We start from the raw sequence: 18,868 nt of genomic DNA, 5'->3' as shown, positions 1-18,868 counted from the left end.
CACGTAGTAAGCTAGTAGGTGAATATCATTGCTGTCCTGTGCAGTGACCCTGTAACTGATCTATGGAAAATGTGTGAATAAAACACTGACTTGAGGGTAGTGGTACATGACTCTTAACTAACCTCAGTACTGAGGAGGCTGAGGCAGGAGGATTGCCAGTTTGAGGCCAGCTTGGGTTATAGATTGAGAACCTATCTCGGTGTAACAAACAGCACTGCCGCCGCAAGAAAGGGTGGATAGCATGTTGAAGCTGAGAGCAAGGGGAGAAAGGTCACAACCCTGACCAGGTGTCAGTGTCCCAGAGTGAGTTGCAGATGCCTCAGCTGCAGGCTTCACTGACGATGTTGGACTTGGTTGGGGAAAAGGACAAGCTAGATTCAGAAAGGAGGTCAAAGGGAGAGGAACAGTGGCCAGTGTCAGAGGCCACTGGGAAGGCAACCAGAGAGCTCCTAGAGGCCCCAGGCAATATGTGGCATTGAAAATTTCTGTGTCATTTTAATGACTCTGACGAAATCCCATGCAGGAGTTGTGTGGGGAAGAGGTCTGAATTCTTTCTGGGGCTAAGAACTGTCTTGAATGATTCATGCTCATTCCTGTACCAGGGACTGTTCATATTGGTTTTCTTTTTTCTTTTTTTTTTGGGGGGGGGGTTCGAGACAGGGCTTTGGAAGTCTTTTTTTCTTTTAAGTTTTTCAAGACAGTTTCTCTGTGTAGCCCTGGCTGCCTCATTCTGTAGACCACACTGGCCTCAATCTGCCTGCTTCTGCCTTGAGTGCTGGGATTAAAAGGTATGTGTTGCTATGCCTGGCCGGTTTTTCTTTTCTTTTCTTTCTTTCTTTTTTTTTTTTTTTTTTTTTTTGAGACAGGGTCTCACGTAGCCCAAGCTGGCCTCAAGTTGTCTGTGTGTTTGAGGATGACCTTGGGACTTCAGATCCTCCTGCCTCTGCCTCCCAATGGTAGGATTACTAGTGTGTGTCCTCACCCCTGGTTTATAGGATGGGGATGGGAGGCACACTCTACCACTGAGCTCCATCTCCAGTCCACACTTGGAACTTATTAAGTAGCCCAGGTTGCCTTTGAAGTTACTGAAGCCCTCCTTCCTCAGCCTCCATGTTCTGAGGTTACAGGAGTTAGTGTCCATGGGTGGCCTCACCTCTCAAGCAGTTCTGGGAGGCCGTCTTTGAAGCTAAGCATTGTCTTAGGGTCATTGAGAACTGGCTGTGCACTCTGGGCAGTTTGCAAATACATTGCATGGCTCTGTGCAAATCCAGGGTCTGCCCAATGCTCAGGATACCTCCTCCACCAAGATCCTGAACCTCAAAAGCATGATGCTCCCCTCCCTTTCCTGGGCAGTCCTATTTATCCTGTTTGCCTATTACTTCCTTTGCCTCTAGAAATTGGTGAGACAATACACACCAAAAGCAGTTATAACCTTAATGTTTTATAGGAGGGAGACAGGCCATCCATCTGCAAATAGAACCTTTGCGTGAAATTCTCGACTTGAAGGCTACATTTTGGAAAACTTGCCCTCTGAGGGACAGTGACTTGTCCCCAGCCCTGCTGGGAGGTAGTGTCACAGATTCTGAAGGTAGAACTGTGGGAAACAATGAAGAAGAAAACACTGAGCTGGGTGTGTTGGTACATGACTTTCCCCAATACTTAGGAGGCCAAGGCAGGAGGATCACCAGTTTCAGGCCAGGCTGTTATGCACTGCCATCCCCAAATCACTAGCCATAGTGGAAAACAGACTTAACGTACCCACTGTAGGCAAGTTGGATGAGAGAACCCAAAGGCCGCCAATCCTGTATCTATCTCCTACGGCCCAAGGATGAGGATGTCAGAAAAAAGTCTCTGAAGTCTAAGAATTTGACAGAATCAGGTTGGGATGGAATCTAAGTGGATGAGACAGCTCAGGTTGGAAGCCAGTAACTATGTTCAGTCGTTCATCCCATCCTTCATTGCATGTGCCAGGGATCAGCAACCCAACATCCTGACACATCTACAGCTGGCATTCTAGTGGATAATTAAATAATAAAACACCAAAGCAGCTGGAGGAGGGACCTGCTGGGGGAGTGTCCACAGGGTGTGGCTGCCATATTCATTGGGACCATTGGGCAGTTATATTTCCAGCAGTTTGCATGTGACGTCGAGGTCGAAATTGATAAGTTCATTTATAGCTCTGGAAGTTTATTATTTCAAGTTGATGAGGTTATTTCCCTCTTATTCCTGGGGATTAAACCTAGAGCCTCCCGATTACTTAGGCAAGTGTTCTACCATTTAGCTATTCCCCTGGTTCCTGAGTGAGTCCTATTCTGAGATAGGGTCTCCTCTAATTGCCTAGGTTAGCCTTGATCTTGTGATCCTCTTCCTCACCCTGTAGAGTGAGTAGCTAGGAATACAGGCCCAGGTCACCAAACCCATCAGACTACTGGGAAAAAAGCTGGGAAAGAGCAGTAAATTCCTCGTTCCCTTGTATTCTGGCACTTACGACCGAGGCTCGCAGGTGCCACTCCCCTGCCTTTATGTGCGCGTGCGCGAGAGTCAGAGCGCGTCCCTCAGACTGCGTGCAGTCGCGGCTGGAGCGGTACGGCTAGCGGTTGGATGGCGCGGGGCGGAGCAGAACGGGCAGCGGCCCTGGGCCTGGCGCTGCGACTGTTGTTTGGTCTTGGACTAGGTCTAGAGGCTGTCCCGACTCCGACCCCGACCCGGGCACCAGCCCTTGCCCTGACCCAGGTCCAGGTCTCGGGTGAGTGACCCCCCGTCCCCACACCTCTTTCGCCCCGCCCCCGCGCCATGGCATCGCCTCACTATTGGTTGTGCCACCCATCCGTCTCAGACACTCCTCCAGCACGCGGGATTGGATTTAGCGTGGGGGAAAGCCAGCCCTGCCTGATGTGTCTGCTAAGGGGACTTCTGCGGGGGTGTCTCCTGTCTTCTGCTGCCCTGTGTCCAGCTTCCCGCTTCAGCCCTCTCTGTCCTCATGTCACCTCCAAGCCGTCCTTCAGCCCAGCGTGGGCAGGAAGACTTAAACTTTGTTTCTGATTTTGTTTGACCTCTTACCATGCACCTTCCTGCAGCAGGTGTGTAGCTTCGTGAAACCCTCGGCCGTGAGCATGAAGTTCTGTGGCTGTCCTTTGAGCATCCAGAGCTTCGGTTTCTCCTTGGATTCCTGCCCCAGAGAATGGGAGAAAGGGCCCTGGAGTGTATTTCACTTGTGAACCCCATACGTGGTTAGGTGCCTGCCCTGGGCAAGAACAGGATGTCCGTTCTGTAGGACCGTACACGCTACAGAAAAATAGGCTACTCTATAGGAAAATAGTGTAGTTTTGTTTTAGGTTTTTATTATGTTTTGAGTTTCTTTGAGATAGGGCCTCACTTTGTAACTCTGGCTGACCTGGAACTCGCCATGTAGACAAGGGTGGGCTTTAACTCCTAGAGATCGGCTTGGCTCTGCCTCCAGAGTGCTGGAATAAAGGCAGGCACTGGCTCTTATTTTTGAGACAGGGTCTCACTGTGTGACACAGGCTGGACTGCAGCTTGTACCTCCCGCCTTAGTCTCCCCAGCACAAGGATTATAGGTATGGGCCACTTCATCTAGCAGACTGTTATGGATCTGTAGAGTACCAGCTTCATCCCACTTTTGGCTTGGTCTGTAGCTCCAAGCAGTCCTCTTGTCCCAGTGTTCCAAGAGCAGGAGTTACAGGTGAGCACCGTGATGCCTGGCCTTTGTGTTCACCTTACAGATGAGGAAACAGGCCGAGAGAAGGAATCATGGATCATTCTGATTCCTGTCTGATAAACTGCCTAATGAGGCAGGGGCTGCTCTGCTCTGGGCCCACTCCAAGGAAATCCAGAAGGTCAGGGAGAGGAGGTCTGAATTGTCAGGACTGTGAGTTGTTAGGTATGGAGAGGAGGCTATGCTTGAGGCCAGAAATGAAGGTGGCCAGGGCTTGTCCTTGGTCCTTCAGCTCCATCAAGTGTGTGGTATGCAAGAGTAATTGTGTTTGACCACAGGGAGAGGAAGGAATGGGTCTTGGAAGCCCTGTGTGTGAGGTGGGAAGCTCTAGAGCCCCCCCCCCACCTTCCTTCTTGCTGGTTCAAGTACCAGGTCCCTTTACTGCCTGCCCCTCTAGATCAGCAAATAGCCCTAGCCTCCCTGTTTAGAGTCTAGGAAAAGCTTATATTTCATCTGGACTCAATGACCTCTTGTCCACACACTGTCAGGCACTGACCTGGGCAGGGTCATGAGGCCATGTCTCTGACCTTCCAGTCAATAGGAGGACTTCTGTTAGTAGTTAGGGGCTGTTATTTGTGGGCAGCAGAGCTTCCTGGGATGCATGAGACACTGCCCAAGAAGTAAGCTGAGATCTGAAGGCCGCAGAAGAATCACAGGTGTAGGGTAGAAGGATGGGGCAGAGAATATTTGGGGTATCACTCAGTGCCAGAATGTTTGCCTAATGTGCAAAAGGGTCTAGATATTCCCCCTTCACCTGGATATAGAGCGGAAGAAAGGGAGGGAAGGGCCTTTAGGCTGAGGGAGGCACATGCAAAGGCCCTGTGGTGAAATGAGCCAAGTCTCTCAGATGAACTGAGGAGAAGGCAGGGAGTGTGAGTGTGATGAAGCAGGAAGGGATTTAGATTTGGTTGTGAGAGAATCTGGGTGCCAGGGACCAGTGGGTGATAAGAGTAGGCACTTGAGAGGGCTCTGATGCTCTGTCCTGGTAGAGATTAGGTTCTAGGGGTCTAGGTTAAGAGGTGACATGTTTAGGTCACACAGACTGTTTTAACCTGGGAAGAACTTAGGTGATGAGACAACAGGACTTGGTGACTAGGCATGCTCACTTGTTTTAAGGCAGAGTCTGCCTATGCAGTCCTGGCTGACTTGGAACTCAGCATTCTCTTGTGTCCAAACTCCTGAGTGCTGAGATTATAGGTGTACACTACCATACCTGGCTTTTGGGCAGGTGTTCTGCCCAGGGGCTCAGTCTCCTCTTTGCTGAGCAGGTGGGTTAGAATAGGTCCCATTGACCTTGATCCTGAGCCTCTTGCAGAGCATGTTGGGGGATGACTCCTCCCTCAGCCCATTTAAACACGAGTTTGGGGGTCTTCTGTGTAGACTGGCCATTTGGAGCCCAGTAGAGTCTCAAGGGTCAGTGAGACCAGGGTTTGAGTCCTGACTTGTCACCAGCTCTGTGTGCTCATAGAGCTTTGATAGACTGGAGATTGTAGCACCAGTTTAACTACCTAGTGAAACGTATGAACTTCCAGGGCCCAAACAACACATATATAGTGCTCTGCAGAGGGTGGCTGCCAATGTAGTTTCTGTACCCTCCTACATGGCTTGTCTCTAGTTGATTGCAGCTCATACCCATTCTCTTGGAGGATGTCCCCCTGCCCGGGAGGGCCCCCCCATTCCCCCATCCCCCCATCCCCCCAAGGCCTCATTTATCTTCATCTCTCAGGTCCCAGAGCTGACTCTTGTCGGACAGACAACTTCCAGTGTATTGCCAGTGGCTTCTGTGTGCCCCTCTCTTGGCGCTGCGATGGGGACCCAGACTGCTCTGATGGCAGTGATGAGGAGGAGTGCAGTAAGTGGCCGTCCCTGGAGAGGGGTTTCAGAATGGAAGCTTGAACTGGGGTGTGGGATTATGAAAAGTTAAGGGGGTGGGGATTATGAAAAGGCTGTGGTTATAGGGCTGGGTGAGCGGAGCTGGCAAAGCAGGGCAAGGTGGAGTCTAGGAGTCTAGACTGTTGGGCTTGTCTTTAGTCTCAGCACTCCAGGCAGAGGCAGAGGCAGAGGCAGAGGCAGAGGCAGAGGCAGAGAGGCAGAGAGAGGCAGAGAGAGGCAGAGAGAGGCAGAGAGAGGCAGAGAGAGGCAGAGAGAGGCAGAGAGAGGCAGAGAGAGGCAGAGAGGTGAGAGGCAGAGGCAGGTAGGTGTCTGTAAGTTTGAGGCCAATTGTTATACAGAGAGTTCCAGGCCATCCAGAGCGACATAGTGAGACCTTGTCTGAAATCAAAAACAAAAAACAAAAGAGCTGGAGTCTAAGGCAGGTGTGTAGGGAAGTTGAGCAAATAAAGGAGGAAACTGTAGGAAGACTAGATGTTGGAAGGTGGGATTGACAAGAGCAACAGGTAGAGACTTTATGTAGGGCAAGCCTTTATACGTAGGGTCTGCTGTTTTTTTGTTTTTTGTTTTAATTTTATTTAGTGTGTGTCTGGGTACGTGTGTGTGCAGGTATGTTTGCCAGCATGTTGTGTGTGCAGGGAGGCTAGAGGTTGGCTTGGGTGTCTTTCTCTGTTGCTGTCCACCTTACTTTTTAAGACCATCTTTCACTAAAATTGGGGTTTCCAGTTTCAGCTAGACTGGATGGCCCAAGAGCACCCCAGGACCAATCTGTCTCTGCACTCTTAACATTGTGACTGGGTTTGTGCAGTGCTGCACCTGGTGTTTCCATGGATACTGGGGCTCAAACTCAGTCCACATGCTTGTGCCACAAGCATTTACTCACTGAGTTATGTACTCCTCCCTGGGGAAACTTTATTTTATGTATTCCTGGCTGGCCTGAAATTCTCTATGTAGACCAGGCTGGCTTCAAGCTTACAAGAGATCTACCTGCTCTGCCTCCTGAGTCAGCACTCAGGTAGTGAGATACCACTTCAGGTATCTCAAGTAGTGAGATACCACTTCCAGCCCAACTAGCTGCTTTTAGAAGCTAAGATTTAGAGAGAATTGGGCAACCGAAGTACTGGCTTCCTTTTTTTCTTTTGTGGTTTTCTCTACATAGCCCTGATTGCCTTAGAACTCACTATGTAGACTAGACTGGCCTCAGACTCAGGGACCTACCCTCCTCCCCCTCCTGAGTTTTGAGATTAAAGGTATGCACCACCCTGCCTGTTATACCGGGCTTTCTTGCATGGATGTTTGGAACCTGATTGACCATATGTTTCAGGGATTGAGCGGTGTGCTCAGAAAGGGCAGTGCCAACCACTGGCCACCCTTCCTTGCTCCTGTGACAACATCAGTGGTTGTCCTGATGACGCTGACAACCTTCGCAACTGCAGTCGCCAGCCCTGTCAGGAGGGTGAGCTGCGTTGCATGGTGGGTGATATGTGTATCCCACACACATGGCGCTGTGACGGCCACTCAGACTGTCCTGACTCCAGTGATGAGCTCAGCTGTGGTATGTGCCCTGGGATCTTGGTATACTTGTGTGGGTGGGGAGGGCTGGCAGTTATTGAAGGACATTTGTTAACTTCCCATGTGTAACTAGATTGAGAATGTGAACACATACATCCTCCCAGGCCTTCATCCTTGTGGTGGAGGACAAGACATCATCCACCAGCTCTGTTCAGTATCCACCAGCTCTGTTCAGTCTTAGATCAGGATGAGTTCTAAGAGTTGGCACCTGGAACCCCTATGTACCCCACTGCTAAGCCTCTCAACTACTAATGCCTGGGCTTATTGCAGACACCAACACAGAAACTGACAAGATCTCCCAGGAGGAGAATGCCACAACTACAAAGACTGTGACCCTGGAGAATGAGACCTTTCTCAGGAATGCAACAGTTGCTTCTGCTGGGGACTCTTCCCGAAACCCAAATGCCTATGGGGTTATTGCAGCTGCTGGTAAGATAGGCCTTCCCATGTGAGGAGTTTGGGATGTTTGGAGGGGGCACACAGTAGGGCTGCCAATATATTAGCATTGATAGCTTCTACCTTCCTTGCCCCACTTCTCTGATCATCTGTCTGTCCCCCCCACAGGGGTGTTGAGTGCTATCCTGGTTTCTGCCACCCTCCTCATATTGTTACGACTCCGAAGTCAGGGTTACCTGCCCCCATCAGGGCTGTTGGTGGCTGTGAAGGAGTCTCTGCTGCTGTCAGAAAGGAAAACCTCACTGATCTGAGGACACGTGGTCACCACCTGGCCCCAAGTGCAGTCAGATCGGGGCAAAGCCACAGTGGGACATGTAGGCAGCTGCTGGCTTCTCGAGACCTGGGCTCTTTTTGCCACAGAGAACTTTGATTTTAAGCTCCTCCAGATGTGGTCCTAGAGACTGGGGGTCCTCAGATATTCCCCTTGTCTGTGGGGAGCTTGGATGGAGAACTGCTATAGCCAGGACTGAGGGGCCGGCCCCAGGATGGTTCCAAGAAATGGGGCCACTCTGGCTTAGACACTCCTGCTGCTCACACTGATGGGTGGTGATTAAAGTTTCTTTACCTCCTCTGCCTGCCTTGAGCCTCTGTTTCCCTTGGCCTAGGCAGCCTGGGGTCTCTTCTGGATCCCCTTTCACCCTCTAAGAGGGAGCCTTCAGCCAAGAGAACGTGGGACTGTGTTCTAGACACGACCTCCGCTACCTGCCTCCTGTGGAAAATGGGGCTGGTGTTCAGTCCACCTGTGTTAACAGTGGGCTTAACAGAAGAGGAGAGCTGAGGTGGTGTCTCCTCATTGGGGACTCTTCTGTCAGGACTACTGCTTCTATGACATGGAAGCTGGGCAGTCCTGATTTGAAATTGGCTATTCCCTGTTGTTGCAAGGCCATAATCCCAGCTCTTGGAAAGGGGAGGTAGGAGAATTAGAAGTAATAGGCTTGACGGTACATACCTGTAATCCTAGCACTGGGGAGGTTAAGGCACGAAGATCTGGAGTTCAGGGAATATCTGGGCCGTACACAGAGACCTTGTTTCCTCTCTTCCCCAGTTGTGAGACAGTTGTGTTCTAGGATAGCAGGTTGTTTACTGTCTAGCAGTAAGTTAGCCCTGATAGGGAGGGACTGTCCCCAGGTGATAATTGAGGTCCCAGATGCCTGAGCAGAGTACAAGAAAATGCAGTTAATATACAGCCTGACTTCTGAGTAACAAGGCAAAGCTCTTCTCAGATTATTAGCTGTTAAATTCCTAAGTGAATTGGTGGAGACTGTTGGAGTCCCCCCACCACTGGCAGAGGAGATACCTCTCTGGCATCTTTGGTGGCTCCTATTAACCTTGAGTCTCATGATGAGTTTCAGAGTTCTGAGGCTGTGCAAGCAAGAGGACCTGAGTTCAGATCCCTATGTGGAAAGCTGGATTTGCCTGTGATCTTATTGCTGATGGTGGGTATGAAGGCAAGAGGATCCCAGGCACTTGCTGGCCAGATAGTCTAACCTGAGAGCTTGAGATTCAGTGAGAAACCCTGTCTCAAAAATGGAGGGGCTGGGGATACATCTCAGTGTTTAAAGCACTTGTATAAGCATGGAAGCATAGTTTGGATTCCCGAAACCCATGTAAATGCTGACTGAGTGTGTTGGCCTGCCTGTAATTCTAGCCTCAAGAGGTGGGGGCAGGATCCCCAGAGCAAGATGACTATGAGATCCTGCCTCATTGAATATGTTGGAAGAATAATCCAGGATGATTCCTGTTATCAACCTCAGGTGTCCACATGCAGCTGCATGCATAGATGTGCGTGTGAACTTTCCAATGTGTGCCCATACGCAGACATACATACAAACTTCCCTTGTACAACACGCCTTTTAACCTCAGGCTTCAATATACATGTGCATACATATACACTTGCATATATGTACCTGCACATACAGCTATACACACTGTCTCTGTCTCTGTCTCTCTTGAATTCCCATCCACCCCAATGCACACATAAATCTCCACAAAAAGGATTCCTGGATCTCTGGTGCCTGGTGGGCAGACTACCGATAGAGATACTGGGTGCAGAGGGAGGCAGTGTGTACCAGGAAGACTTCTGAAGGGAGGAACTGCCTTGGCTCTGGGACCCTGCTCCTCTGGTCCCTCATAGGGGAAGGCGGGTAAAGCAGAGTCAGAATTTGGGCAGTGTGTTGGGGTTGGGTGTTTGAAATAGCAGTTGATGCTTCAGCCAGGATGGGCGTGCATTGACTGATGGTAGAGACTGTTGGAGGTAAGTGGGACTCAAGGCCTTCCTTGGCCGTGAAGACTGACACTTGGGCCCCCAGTTTGACCAACAGAGTATTGTAGAGTGAGAGAGCCACAGTAGGCCATTTCCAGCTGGGAGAAAAGCACTTCTGTAACTTCAGCTTTTAGACAGGAATATTTTGAACTTCAGGCCAGTTTGAACCATGTAGTGATATCCTAACATCTATTTGTCTGTCTGTCTTTCTGTCTGTCTGTCTGTCTGTCTGTCTGTCTGTCTATATATCTATCTGAAATTAGAGAGATGAGATGATGATTTTTGCTTTCAGGCTAGTTAGGGGAGAAAGGTTTTCCTTTTACCTTTATTTATGCACTGTGCCTGTCAGCCACGGGCCACAATTGGCCAGGATGGTGTAGTGGTCCATGTTGGATTATAAATTCACCTGTTACCTGTGCATACATCTGGGATCTGGAGTTATCTGGAATGTTTGGGTTCTCATTGGAGCTCAACAGCCCTCCCTGCCTTGGTGGGTCCAAACAACCTGCTATGGTGTTCATATATTTCAGTTGAATAGAGTGTCACTGGTGTTTTCTTTCTAGCCTGGTCCTGTGGCCACTTTAGCCCCAAATGAACAAACAGATTGCTATATTAATTATAAAATTGTTGGCCAATGGCTAGGGCTTCTTACTGGCTAGCTCTGACTTATTAACCCATAACTACTAACCTATATATTTCTACATGATCTTAACATACCAGAAAACACCTGGCGTGTTCTGTCTTCCTGGTCTCCACATATTGTCTCTTGCCGGCACTTCTCTACCTACCTTTCTCAGAATTCTCCCTGTCTCCTAGCCCCACCTATCTTCCTGCCTCTATCGACCAGTGTTTTATCAACCAATAAGAGAAACATATATACAGAAGGACATTCCCCTATCAACCATGTAGTAGAGGCTATCCTCAAACTCCTGACTGATCTGGCTCCATTTCCTCAGTGTTAAGATTACTGCTATACAGGTTCCACCATATCTGGCTCACCATGGCGTTCTGTCTCACTGTGGTTCTGCATTGTGTGGTTGTCCCAGCTAGTTTCAGCTGCCATCCTCTGGGTGTAGGACTGACTTTGTGTCAGTATGTGGGGATATCTTTTATCTGTTTGTGAGAGTTGGGCTCCTTCATGTGCCTATTGAATTTAACTGGCCGTGAAGAAATCGGGGTCCAAGGTGTAAAGCAGAGGTTGCCCAGATTAGGATCTGACACTTGGAAACAGGGTCTCATGTAACCCATGGTGGTCTTGAATTCCCCATGTTCTGAGGATGACTTTGAAATGTTGTTTGTGCTTGCCTCTCTCTCCCCAGTGCTCGGATTATAGGCATGTACCACCATGCCTGGCTTTTATGGGGTGCTGGAGTTGGAACCCAAGGCTTTGTGTATGGCAGGTGTATGCATATAGCCAGCTGTGGTTGCTGCATTTTGTAATCCCAGGTATTACAAGTGGTGAGATTACAAGAGTGAGTTGAGGCAGGGGGATTACCTCAGGTTCTAATACAGATTACACTTTTTTATGCAGCCACTCTATTAACTGAGCTCCATTACTAGCCACATCTTTTTCTTCCTTTACTCTCACTATTGCACTTAGGGGAAAGGGTGGCCTTACTTTGGCAAACAGGAAGGATCCCTAGGCAACTGGAATGCCATTCCCACCCCAGTCATGGACTTGTTCATGGGGTGGGAACCTTCAGGGAAGTTGTGCAGCTCATGTAGAGCTGATGTCGTCTGGGTGGGCACAGGTTTGGGCATATGGTTGGTGAAGGCTCAGTACATTCTAAGTGGTGTCAAGGTAGCTAGGAAGGGGTGCGCTAGGGCCTTGTGTGGGAAGATGGGGAGAGCAGGGGAGGGCAGGGAGGGCTGTTGAGTATCCTTGTCCAATTCTAACCATTTCTTCCTTCTCTTTATTGAAGAGGAAAATTCACAGAACTTAAAATTAACCATTAACCACCTCAAAGCTCACAGTCCATTGGCATTTGACATATTTACGGTGTTGTGTGGTCTAGTTCTGAGAGACTTTCATCACCCCAAAGAAACCCCAATCCCATGGGACTTGGTGGTGCATTTCTGTAATCCCAGCACTGGGGAAGATGAGGCTGGAGAGCCATAAGTTTGAGTTTAGCCTGGGCTATATACACCCTGTTTCCTCAACAATAGCACAGCACTACCACCACCAAAATGTAAGTTAAAAAATCCTGTTCCCATTAGCAGTTTGTCGTCATTCCTCCTGTCCTCCCCCTCTCCCCCCCAAGCAGGAGCTAAACTTTCTGTCCCCATGGGTCTCCCTGATCTGGAATTTCTACACAAAATAGATGTACAAATTGTCTCCTGCCCCACGTGCTTCTCTGCATATACATTTTTTACTTTTATTATGTAGTGTGTGTGTGTGTGTGTGTGTGGTGTGTGTGTGTGTGTGTATGAATGTGTTTGCTTGCATGCCATGGTGGCTGTGTGGAGGTCAAAGGACAACTTGCAAAAATTGTTTCTCCTTTTTTACTATTTGGATCCCAAGAGTCAAATTCAGGTTGTCAGGCTTGGAGGCAAGCACGTTTACCTGATGAAACGTATTTCTGATCTGATGAAACATATTTCTGATCTTATCTTTTTTTTTTTTTGGGTGGGGCAGGATTCTTATCACATGGTGGCTTTGAATCACTGTGTAACTGAGGGTAACTTGACCTCCTAATCCCTCTTGCTAAGGGCATGCAGAACCACATCTGTGTAACATTAATAAATAAATGACCCAGAGCTTGTATTGGGCTTCAAACTTCAAGCTGAATATCAGAAAAGCAAGGCAGCTGGCCACTAGCTTCTTACCTCTACCTCAGGCTGAATGGGCTGATCCGGTCTCCACAAGCTCTCACCAAGCCTTAGACTGTAACCTCTCCTTAGCGTGGCTGGAGAATGAACGCCTCATACTGAGACCTTGCTTTTGTCTTTTATACCTGTCTAGTGTTGGGATTAAAAGTGTGAGCGATAATTCTCTTTTAGACTGATACACTCTTGTGTAGATCTGGGTGGCCTTTGGCTCACAAAGATCTGTCTACCTCTTAATTCTGAGTCCTAGGATTAAAGGTGTGTACCACCATCTCCTAGCATCTGGCTGCTGGGATTAAAGGTGTGTATTATCACTTCCTGATCTCTATAGCTTGAGGCTGACTTTCTTTTAATGAATCATAAATAATATATCACTACACACCTGAAGTGATTTTTTTCTTTTCTTTTCCTTTTTTTGGTTTTTCGAGACTGGGTTTCTCTGTGTAGTTTTGGAGCCTATCCTGGCACTAGCTCTGGAGACCAGGCTAGCCTCGAACTCACAGAGATCCACCTGCCTCTGCCTCCCGACTGCTGGGATTAAAGGCGTGCGCCACCAACACCTGTCTCTCTTTTCTTTATAGTCACATGGTATCTCCAAGTTGTTTGGATTCATTTTAATTTGTACTTGGAAGTTGGATTAGTCCTCCTGCTTTAGTTTCCCAAGTGCTGGGAATACAAGAGGGAGGGACCGTAGGCGATTGTGTGTGTGATATTTGTGGCTGGCTTTCATGAACACAGTGTTTTCCAAGGTCATTGAGCTGCACTGTGTGGCACTGCTTTGATCTGTTTTATAGCTCAGCAATAGCCCATTGTGTAGGCTAACCACCTCTTGTTTATTCACTTTTCAGTTGCTAGGCAGTAGGGCTGTTTCCATTGGTGGTGTTCAGTTTTACAGGTGGAGGAAATTTAACTGCATGGATGACATAGTAGCTGGGCTGAGATCTATAATCTATCTCTCTCTCTTTTTTTTGATTCAGGGTCTCATTCCATAGCCTGTGTGGACCTAGAATTCACTGTTTATCCTATGCTGGCCTTGAACTCTCAACAGTCCTTCCTACCTTCTCAGGTTCTGGGATTGTAGGCATGTCACAAGTTTTAACTAATTTGTGTGTGTGATGGATGTGTGTGCATTCATGTATGGAGGCCAGAGGATAACTTTGGGTGTGGTGTCATTCCTCAGGTGCATCCTTCCTTGTTTTTGAGATAGAGGCCTGAAGTCAAGTTTTTGGGATTACAAGTATGCTATCTATCATGCTTGGATACTTTTTACATGGAATGGATGGAACTCCATCCAGGTTTGCAGGTTTATAAATATTTCAACTGAGCCATCTTCCAGCCCTCTTTCAGAAACATTTTGTGTATTTGTGTTTTGTTTGCATGTATGTCTATGTACCACATGTATGCCTGGTTCTCATGGAGGCCAGAGATGGCATCAGATCTTGTGGGACTGGAGTTACAGATGGTTGTGAGCTGCTCCATGGGTGCTAGGAATCAAACTTGGGTCTTCTGGAAGAACAGTCAGTGTTCTTAACTTCTGAGCCATCTCTCCAGCTCTACCCTTTTTATTTTCTTTTGACTGAGTCTTTTGCTATAACCTGCAATGGCCTGGGACTTGTGATCCTTAATTCTCAGCCTCCCAAGTGAAAGGATTTCAGGCCTTCGGTATCACATCAGCTCTAAAGTGGGGTTTGAACCTGAGTAGTCTGCTCATGGCACTCTGGATAACTGTACCTCTGTGAGGCTGGATGGAGCCCTCCAAGCCCATGGGACACATGACTGGTCCCATGGCCTTTGTGTCTTAGGTAGTGGTCAGGTTGAGACAGGATGTCTTCCTGACCTTGTTGATGCAGAGTCTTATAGCAGAATATAACTTTGAACTTCTGATTCTCCTGTCTCTACTTTTCTGGTGCTGAAAGTGCAGGGTGTGCCACCATACATGGTTTATGTGGTGCTGAGGACGGGGCTCAGGATTTTGTGCATCAATGGGCAAATGCTCTACTAATAGAGCTACACCTCAGCTTGCTTTGCTTAGTTTTAACATTTTATTTATTATTTTTTTTTGTTTAACAATTTTAGTTAGCATAATTTAAATTAGCATAGTTTCATTATGACATTTTAACCAAAATTTGTTTCTGTTCACCTCTTTTCTCTCATTGCTCCAAGCCCTAAATGTGCCCTCTTACCCTCACAGCCATCTTTCTGATGTCAAGTCATAGGTGGCCTGTTGCCTTCCCCGATGCTTCTTTTTCCCTGTTGTGATCTTTTTTCTAGCTTCATAGCCTCTACCCACACCAGGCCTCACTAATGAACACATACATGTATAAGTTTGGTTCTATTCATGAGAGCTGAATTTTGTTTTTCTGAGTTTGATTTACTTTGCTTAATTTTGTTTATAGCAATAGTAAGTTCTACAATTTTACGATCTCCTTTTTCTTTTAAAAGCACTCTTATTTTACATACCAATCCCCCAATTCCCTCACCCTCCCATCCTCCCATGCCCCCCCAACCCCCACCCCCCACCCACTCCTCAAGGATAGTGAGGTTCTCCATGGGGGACCATCAAAGTCCATCACATCATTTACGGGAGGGCCTAGGACCTCTTTCATGAATCTGGGTTGCAACAGTATCCCTCCATAGGGAATGGGCTCCCAAAGTCCATTTGTGCTCTAGGGATTAACACTGGCTCCACTGTTAGAGGTCCCATAGACTGCCCAGGCCTCCTAGCTGGCACCCACATTCAGAGGGCTTGGTTCGGTTTAATGCTGGTTCCCCAGCTTTTTGACTAGGGTCTCCGCACTCTCACTAGGTCAGGTCAACTGTTTCTGTGGGTTTCTTCAGCAGGGTCTTGGCTCCTTTGTTCATCCCTTCTCCCTCTCCACAACTGGATTTTAGGAGTATGGCTCAGTGTTTAGCTGTGGGTGCCTGCTTCTGCTTCGATCAGCTACTGGATGAAGGCTCTAGGAATGGCAACCAAGGTAGTCATCAATCTCATTATAGGGGAAGGGTATCAAAGGCAGCCTCTCCACCACTGCCTAGATTCTAAGTTGGGATCATCCCTATGGATCCCTGAACATTTCCCCAGTGCCAGACCTCTCTCCAAACATGTACTGTCTCCCTCTATCAAGGCGTCTCCTTTCTTGCCCTCCTCTATTCGTCCCCTGTCTTAGTCCTCCTGATGCCTCCTGTTCTTCTCTCCCCCTTCTCCCCCTCTCCTTTTCCCATCTCCCTCCTCTCTCCCTCCATGCTCCCAATTTGCTCAGGGGTTCTTGTCCCCCTCCCCTTCTTCGGGGGACTATGCATTCTTCTCTTGGGGTCCTCTTTGTTTCCTAGTTTCTCTGGTGGTGTGGATTGTAGGCTGGTAGTTCTTTGCTCTATGTCTAATATCCATATATGGATACCCTGATTGTCTTTCTGTGATTGAGTTACCTCACTCAGGATGTTTTCTTCCAGTTCCAACCATTTGTCTGCAAATTTCAAGATTTCATTTTTTTTTTTCCCCACTGAGTAATACTCCGTTGTGTAATTGTACCACATTTTCTCCATCCATGTTTTGGTTGGATTTCCTCTTTCTTTCTTTCTTTCTTTCTTTCTTTCTTTCTTTCTTTCTTTCTTTCTTTCTTTCTTTCTTTTTCTTTCTTTCTTTCTTTTTTTTTTTGAGACAGGGTTTCTCTGTGTAGTTTTGGAGCGTATCCTGGCAATCACTCTGGAGACCAGGCTGGCCTCGAACTCACACAGATCCGCCTGCCTCTGCCTCCTGAGTGCTGGGATTAAAGGCATGCACCACCAACAGCCGGCTGGATTTCCTCTTTTTTTACAGCTGAGTAAAATCCACTGTGGGTTTTATACCACTTATTTATTTATTATTTTCTTTTTTGATGCAGGGTTTCAATATATAGCCCTAGTTGTCCTGGAACTTGCTATGTAGACTAGAGTGGCCTTGAAGTCCCAGAGATCTTGCTGCTTCCACCTCCTTAGTGCTAGAATTAAAGGCTTTTGCCACCATGCTTTATCTAATTTTTGTTGTCCTTTGCTTTGCTGGTGGATATCTACACTGGTTACACTGGTTTCATTTCCTTGCAGATGTGAATAATGTCACTTTGTTCAGTTTTAAGCATGGCTTAAATTACACTGTAGAGAGATATCCACCCTGCCCGAACCTGTAGCACTGAGCCCACCCATTTGAGTGTGTTTACAGGTTCAGACATGATGGAGAGTGGATTTAGGTCTGGGGTGGGGGCTCAGGTGCCTCTTGCTTCCAGTCAGGTCGCAGAGAGCAGCCTGTGTGAATCCTTGGAGCGGGAATTTGGGGTGGTCATCTGTTTCCTGTGTAAGTGCCTTCTCTCAGAATAAAATTATATTAACCTGTATTGAGCCTTGTCCAGTGAATCTCAATCCATGCATCTATATTACACCATGTGAACTTCACAGTTGAAATTCAAATGTGAGGGCTGGAGTTTGAATCTTCACATTTGTGTGCCGGTGACAACCATCTAGAGGAGAGGGAAGAATTGTGTTGCCTTGCCTAGGCAAGATGGTGGAAACTGGAGAAGGCTTAGTTTTGTTTCGATAGAAGGACATCCTTGAAACTGAATAATGTTGCTTTGTCTTAAATGTGAATTTCAGCTCAAAGCATAGATGCCCATTAACAAATGAGTGGATAATCAAAAGGAGGTATGCATATACAATGGAATTTTATTCACGTGTAAAGAACAATGGAATTATGAGAATTGCTGAAACTGCCACTAACAGTCCAACTAACATGACCCACAGTTTAACAATAATTGATTCCCATAGTAGCAGGAGGATAGAGTCACCTGTGGGTCAGTGCCCACGAAAGTTGGACACTTGGTGGGACTGTTGGTGGTGGCAACTGCAAAAAAAAAAAAAGAAGAAGAAGAAGAAAAAGAAAAAAGTAACTGGTTAACATCAGAATACCATTTCTGTGTGAGAGTTAAGGCAAAGGGGCTGGAGAGGCAGCTCAGAGGTTAGGTGCCTCAACTGCTCTTCCAGAGGACCTGGGCTTCAGTTTCCAACGTGGAGGCTCACAACCCTCTGTTAATGCAGTCCCAGAAAATCAAACATCCTTACCTGGGCTCCTTGGGCACCAGGCACGCACATGATACACAGACATAAGCAAATAAAACACCCAGGCACATAAAATAAATGAATATGAAAAACATTAAAATCAAATAAATTAATAGGAGTTGAGTGATACTCCATTGTCTGCCTGTGTCTCTGATGGGTATTTGGGGGCAGTAAACAAAAAAACAAAACAAAACAAACAAAAAAGGGTAGGAGGAATATAGTTGCAGCAGCGGACACTAGCTTATCTGAGGAGGATAGCCTGTCCATCCCTGTTTCCTGGAAGGTCACACGACAGCTTCAGGTTCAATCTGGCAATATGGAATTTAACACGAGTGACTCTGTTTTGATTTGTAGTCTGGTCTGTGATTTTCTGATGTTTGTTTGACAATACTGCCTATCCTACCTACCACAGGCATGGGTGGGCAAAGGGGGACAAGGAAAAAGGAGGATGCTGTCAGTATTACGTCAGGAGAGAGTTATGAGGGCTTGGCCCCGCCCATCAGTCCCTTAGGAACACAGTGGAATGCAGCAAGACAAAGCTAGATGGCAGTCTTCTCCTTGCCTGACTCCTTTGAGGTGTCAGTTTGCTCTCTTGGCTTATTTGTGCCCCCCTTAAGCTTTATGCATTTGTTGAAGTAACCCTTTCCCACCTGTTTCTGACAAGATTTTTCAGCCTTGTGCATAGGCATATACATAAGCATTATGCAGTCATGTACCATGTAGGGCCATTGTTTTCAATGGCTGACTGCATGGATGTGGGGTGACATAGGTGTAAAGGGCTGAGGAAGTGGCTCAGTTGGTAGAGTGCTTGCCTAGCATGCTGAAAGCCCTGGGTTCAGTTCTCAGCACTGCATGAAACCATGAACGTTGACACACATTTATGACCCCAGCATTGGGGAGATGGAGGCAGGAGGATTAGGAGGCCAGGATCATTCTGGGGTATGTAGCAAGTTTGAGGCCAGTGCGGGATACAGGAGACTCTTTCTAAAAACAAAACAAAACAAAACCAGCCAACCAACCAAAAACAAACAAAAAACCCA

The 18,868-nt window shown here is 47.5% G+C and overlaps 1 protein-coding gene across 1 annotated transcript; it reads left to right on the top strand.

The window, feature by feature from the left end:
• Positions 1-2,543: 2,543 nt before the first annotated feature.
• Cd320 (CD320 molecule) lies at positions 2,544-8,225 on the top strand. The gene is made up of 5 exons (XM_027418026.2): positions 2,544-2,746; positions 5,463-5,588; positions 6,951-7,181; positions 7,469-7,627; positions 7,763-8,225. Exons 1-5 carry the CDS (start codon positions 2,602-2,604, stop codon positions 7,903-7,905), a joined length of 804 nt encoding a protein of 267 aa, XP_027273827.1. The 5' UTR covers positions 2,544-2,601; the 3' UTR covers positions 7,906-8,225.
• Positions 8,226-18,868: the final 10,643 nt, after the last annotated feature.

The sequence above is a fragment of the Cricetulus griseus genome, chromosome 5 (genome assembly GCF_003668045.3).
Source record: "Cricetulus griseus strain 17A/GY chromosome 5, alternate assembly CriGri-PICRH-1.0, whole genome shotgun sequence".
NCBI classification, from domain to species: domain Eukaryota; kingdom Metazoa; phylum Chordata; class Mammalia; order Rodentia; family Cricetidae; genus Cricetulus; species Cricetulus griseus.
This window is presented reverse-complemented; position numbering and strand designations above follow the sequence as displayed.